Source organism: Pseudophryne corroboree, assembly GCF_028390025.1.
Source record: "Pseudophryne corroboree isolate aPseCor3 chromosome 8 unlocalized genomic scaffold, aPseCor3.hap2 SUPER_8_unloc_5, whole genome shotgun sequence".
NCBI classification, from domain to species: domain Eukaryota; kingdom Metazoa; phylum Chordata; class Amphibia; order Anura; family Myobatrachidae; genus Pseudophryne; species Pseudophryne corroboree.
The window spans coordinates 118,565-125,000 of NW_026967623.1; the positions used below are offsets into that span (position 1 = coordinate 118,565).

The 6,436-nt window shown below is 45.4% G+C and overlaps 1 protein-coding gene across 1 annotated transcript in view; it reads right to left on the bottom strand.

Annotated features, from left to right (window-relative positions):
* PLXNA3 (plexin A3) overlaps positions 1-6,436 on the bottom strand; it is a 511,209-nt gene that overhangs the window by 85,518 nt on the left and 419,255 nt on the right. The window contains exons 19-20 of the mRNA XM_063950477.1: positions 2,456-2,599; positions 497-731 (exon numbers count right to left, since the gene is read on the bottom strand). Coding sequence (XP_063806547.1) covers positions 497-731; positions 2,456-2,599 — 379 coding nt within the window. The remainder of the gene's footprint in view (positions 1-496; positions 732-2,455; positions 2,600-6,436) is intronic.

The window sequence follows — 6,436 nt, forward strand, 5'->3', positions numbered from 1 at the left end:
ATACATAATGCCTCCCTTGGAACCTTACTACGTTGCACTATTTGCAGAAACTTTACTCTTGCCACTTCTGGCTAGATTCTGTTTTGGAAAGAGGATGCTGGTTATCTGACGAATAACATAGAACAAGTATATTTCTGTGTTCACTATAAGTTATATCATCTATAGTTTGAGGAGACAGTAGTGGTTGTTCCAGGAGGAAGTAAAATAGCACAATCCCATTCTTAATGCTCTATAGGGTGTCAGTCAAGAACAGCGTGGTCACTACCTACAGCCGGAGTGACCATGAACCTGCGTCATTAATCACATTGCCTTTAGTTTATTCCCTGCCCCCCTCCAGCATTGCAGCTCAATGTAACGTTTTATTGATAACGATAAGAAAATCTAATGTAACCCTAATTTCCAGGATTTTGTTTTTAACCATTCCCTCTCCTTCAGCAATTTCTTTCATACTGCAGACATAGGAAGGAGATGACATGCAGGCTCAGACTAGTCTCACCTTCCTTACACTCCAATGCTACTCGTGACTCCAGGTTATCCATCTGCATCTGGAGCCTTTTGAGCGTACGGTCAGCGTCCCGTGTTTTCCTTTTGTAAGCAATGAGGACGGCAATGATCGCAAGAAGCAACAGTCCCCCTCCGGCACCGATCCCCACAATGGCTGGCAAGGTGAGCGAGCTGTCTAAGTAAATCCTCAGGGTTCCTGGAGAGAACTCCATTCCGCCCACCATGATCTAACAGGAGGAAAAAACACAAAGGGCATTATGATAGAATGGGGAATCGCATTGTGGCCCAGATGGAGGGAGGATGGTGGTCTAGGATAAAGATGGTGTGTAGTCCGGTACCAAGGATGTAAAAGTCCAGAGGGGACGGTCAGGAATGTCATTTTAAATATGATTATCCAGCAAGTTAGCCACCCACGTGTGCTCTTACATGCCAAGAGAAATCCTGGGCCCCCTGCCCCCCCTGGAGGGGATGTGACCACAGCATGCTGGGGCATGGTCACAACTCTATTGGGGCATGTCTAGCATATGAGAAGGAGCATGGCATGCCTCCCAGCCAGAGCAGTAGGGTTGGGCCCAGGACTAATCACAGGAGGCATGGACCTGGGCCCAGGTAATTTGTACCCTCTCTCGGTGCCACTGCCTCCCCCATTACCATGTGTCTTGTGTTACAGTGTTGTCTCCCTAGTGACCTCATGTTGTTACTTTTTCATTCCCCTATGTCTGATCCAAATAGTGAGTGATAATTAGGAAGGAGTAAGACAAGGAGAGGTTCTAGATTAGGGGACAACATGTAGGTGGTCCCACATATAATGAGTGTAGACAGACGGGAAGGACTACAGAACGGCACCACAAACACAGCAGGAAGGAGGGAAAAGCAGGGAGGCAGCACCAGAAACAGACGTAAAGGCTAGGAGGTGTCTCACAGACGGGCGGGCAGACAGACAGGAAGGCGACCTCACAGACGGGCAGGCGACCACACATACAGGCAGACGACCACACATACAGGCAGGCAGACGGGCAGGCGACCACACATACAGGCAGGCAGACGGGCAGGCGACCTCCCAGGCAGGCAGACGGGCAGGCGACCACACATACAGGCAGGCAGACGGGCAGGCGACCTCCCAGGCAGGCAGATGGGCAGGCGACCTCCCAGGCAGGCAGACGGGCACGCGACCTCCCAGGCAGGCAGACGGGCAGGTGACCTCCCAGGCAGACAGGAAGGCGACCTCCCAGGCAGACAGGAAGGCGACCTCCCAGGCAGACAGGAAGGCGGCAGACAGGAAGGCGGCAGACAGGAAGGCGACCTTCCAGGCAGATGGGCAGGCGACCTCACATACAGGCAGGCAGACGGCCCCACAGACAGGCAGACAGGCAGGCAGGCGGCCCCACAGACAGGCAGGCAGGCGGCCCCACAGACAGGCAGGCAGGCGGCCCCACAGACAGGCAGGCGGCCCCACAGACAGGAGGCCCCACAGACAGGCAGGCAGGCGGCCCCACAGACAGGCAGGCAGACGGGCAGGCGACCTCAGACAGGCAGGCGACCTCACAGACAGGCAGGCAGACGGGCAGGCGACTTCACAGACAGGCAGGCGGCCCCACAGGCAGGCAGGCAGGCGGCCCCACAGGCAGGTGGGCACACAGACAGGAGGGCAGGCGACCTCACAGAGAGGCAGGCAGACGGGCAGGCGACCTCACATGCAGGCAGGCGGGCCCACAGGCAGGCAGGCGGCCCCACAGGCAGGCAGACGGGAAAGCGGCCCCACAGACAGGCAGACGGGAAAGTGGCCCCACAGACAAGCAGACGGGAAAGCGGCCCCACAGACAGGCAGACGGAAAGGCGACCTCACGGACAGACGTGAAGCCTGGAAGACGGCCCCACAGGCAAAATGTTGCAGGGAGACCCCACAAACAAGGTCAGGGTAGCCACTCATAGAAGGGAATATTCTACTCACAGTAACACGGTGCTCTCCAGTCTGACTAGGAGAATCACAGAGTAGCTGAGCATCAGAAACTGTAAGAGCACAAGGCACATCACCAATCAGGACGGTGTAGTTCAGTTTAGCACCTCCAGGGGCAGCAGGCTGCAAATTTTTCCCCTGCAATTAAAAGAAGAAAAAAAATCTATTTCACAATACAATGGATGGGATGAACTGTATAAAATAGAGACTAATTGCTAAGAAGGGATGAAGTGAAGGGACAATGCACAGAAGAAAAAAAAAGTGGTAGACCGGGATCTCAAAGGGACACTTAGCAAAGCAACTCCTGAATGTCTGAGTTATATAACAGAGCTCCCATGTTGTTATTATCCTCTCCACTACTCTGACAATCATGAGTCATTCCACAATGCCAGTTAATTAGCCGCCATTATCAACCATTCAATGCCAGCCAAAAAGCCATCATCATCATCAATACTCAATGCCCTAAGCCATCATCAGCAACCATTCCAGTAAAGCCATCCTCAACCAATCCTCAGTGTCAACCTATAAGCCATCATCATCAAATCCTCAATGCCAACCAATAAGCCATCATCAACTATTCAACAATACCTGCCAATAAGCAATGCCAAACAATAAACCATCAACCAATTCTCAATGCCAACCAATAAGCCATCATTATCATTAACCACCTTTCCACAATGCCAGCAAAAAAAGACATCATCCATTCCACAACGCCAGTCAGTAGGCCATCATTAACCAATACTCAATTCCAACCAATAAGCAATCATCATCCACTCGTAATTGCCAGCTAATAAGACATCATCATTATCCAATCCTCAATGTCAACCAATAAGTCATCATCAGCCATTCCACAATGCCAACCAATAAGCCATCGTCATCAACCAATCCTCAATGCCAACCAGTAAGCCATCACCATCAACCAATACCAAATGCCAGCCAATATGCCATCAACCATTCCACAATGGCAGCCAATAAGCCATCAAGACTATTCGGTCATCCAAACAATGTCACCAATCACTGCTCTCACCTCCCCATCATAATACCCAATCATAAACTTCCAGAATGTCTGCTCCACCAACATGGCACTTATCACGTCATGATGCTAATCCCTTACATATATTAAGTGAGCAGCCTCTTCAACCAAAGAGAACAACCCATTCTCAACGGCTGTATCTTCCTCTTCCCCAAATCAAACACCAGCTCCTCATTTATCACTCTAAGAATTATACATAAACCATATGTACGGCTCAGCTAAAATATACAAAAAAAAAAAGATAAATACTCAGTTAGGTCTATATATATTTGGACACTGACACAATTGTCCTAATATTGGCTCTTTAAGCCGCCACAATTGATTTGAAATGAAACAATGGAGATGCAATTGAAGTGCAGACTTTCAGATTTAAGTCAAGGGGTTGAACAAAAATGTTGTAGAATTAGAACCATTTTTAGACACCGTTCCCTGTTTTCAGGGGGTCAAATGTAATACAGGTTGAGTATCCCTTATCCAAAATGCTTGGGACCAGAGGTATTTTGGATATGGGATTTTTCCGTATTTTGGAATAATTGCATACCATAAGGAGATATCATGGTGATGGGACCTAAATCTAAGCACAGAATGCATTTATGTTACATATACACCTTATACATACAGCCTGAAGGTAGTTTTAGCCAATATTTTTTGTAACTTTGTGCATTAAACAAAGTGTGTCTACATTCACACAATTCATTTATGTTTCTTATACACCTTATACACAGCCTGAAGGTCATTTAATACAATATTTTTTAATAACTTTGTGTATTAAACAAGGTTTGTGTACATTGAGCCATCAAAAAACAAAAGTTTCAGTATCTCACTCTCACTCAAAAAAGTCCGTATTTCGGAATATTCCGTATTTCGGATATTTGGATATGGGATACTCAACCTGTAGTACAAATAACACAAAATAAAAAGCTAATTTTTAATACTTTGTTGAGAATCGTTTGTAGGGAATGACTGCCTTAAGTCTGGAACCCATGGACACAACCAAATGCTGGGTGTCCTCCTGCTTTGCAAGGTCTTTACTGCAGATGTCTTCAGTTGTTGTTTGTTCCTCATCTTTCTGCTTTTCGTTTGTCCTCAGCAGGTGAAATGCTGCTCGATTGGGTTGAGATAAGGAGACTGACTCGCCCACTGCAGAATATTACACTTCTTTGCCTTGAAAAACTCATGGGTAGCTTTCGCAGTATGTTTTGGGCCATTGCCCATCTGTACGATGAAGCAGCGTCCACTCAACTTTGCATAATTCAAATAAATATAAGCATAAAGTCTCTCTCTCTATACACTTCAGAATTTGTGCTGTACTACGGATTATAAGGTATACCAAGCCTTCTCTTTACTTTTTACTTCCCATCATTCTGGTACAAGTTGATCTTCATTTCATCAGTTTAAAGAATGCGGCTTCAGAAATGGGCTGACTATTTTAGATGCTTTTTTGACAAAGTCTAATCTGGCCTTTCTGTTTTGCAAGGCTTATGAATGGGTTGCACATTGTGGTGAACCCCCTGTATTTGCTTTTGTGAAATGTTCTCTTTATGGTAGACTATGGTAAACTCGGTCCTCATGACCCCATACAGTTCATGTTTTTCAGGTCTCCTCACATAATCAAGTAAAATATTTTGCTCCACCGATGGATCTTTTTAAAAAAGTGTCAGTGAGTAATGAATACACCTGTGCACGTACTAGGTGACCTGGAAAACATGAATTGTTTGGGATCCTGAGGAACGAGTTTGAGAACCACTGCTCATTTAATTCACATAGTTCTTTCGATGCCATTGTTGACGACGTTTCGATCCTGCTATGGAATCTTTATCAAGACTGCCGTAGTCAGAATAATTGCCTAGAACAGGCCAAAGAGATATACACAGGATGAGCCCAGTCCAAAAAGCAGGCTGGTAATCGTACGATTTTCACAATGAAATACCATAACTGCTCTAGGCAAATTCGGAACACTTTGAATAAACGTTGGTCGGTGGTGTCATCTGATCCAGCATTACCTTTTACCAAAATGAAACCACCCCTTGTAGCCTATAACAGAGGCTTGAACTTAAAGTAGTTATTAACGAGAACCACCCTTTATCCAAATGATAAATGGGATATAACGCAATTAATGACGTCCAAACCAGGCAGCTTTTGGTGTGGTAGCTGCACCACTGCCGTTCCAGGACCTTTCTTTGTTCATCCACACTCAGGAAGGAAGTTTCAAATGATGTGCCATTTGCACTGTAAACTCGATTATGTTATTTAGTTGCTCACATGCCCCTGTAGTCTATATTATGTAGGTCACACTACTCAAACTTTTAGGGACAGAATGGCCAACCATAAATCTTCAATCCACTCTGCTTTACTAATGGGACAAGCGGATAAACCAGTGGCACGCCATTTTCTTACGCATAAACATCAGGTTGCTAGCCTCAAATGCAAATTAATCGACTGGATACCACCTTTGCCTCTGGGAGGTGATAGAGCAATAAAATTTAAACAACGTGAGAATTTCTGAATAAATAAGCTTGATACAGTGGCCCCTAGGGGCCTTAATGAATCAAATAGCTTTAGTGTTTTTCTATGATATATTCCTATGTGTTTTCCCAGTATCAACGGTATCTTGATATATCTGTTTTTTGTCAATAAGATCCATAACTTTGAATATATCCTATATTTTTTTCTTAGGTAGTTGAGCCTTATGTCAAAAGTAAACTGTTCTGCTATAGCGTTCTGGTGACTATAGCGAATGACACGATTGTAGATGGTCATTTGTAATGAATATGCCCCTTACTTTGGGTATATCTCACAAGTGCGTTGTGTTTCGTTTGTTTTGCAGGCTCTACAACCATCTCAGCAATAATGCCTTCTGTCATTACTATAGTTTATGTTTACCATACTGTATTGTATATTGATGTACTGTGTATATGTTACGGTGTATATAATGTTGTTCT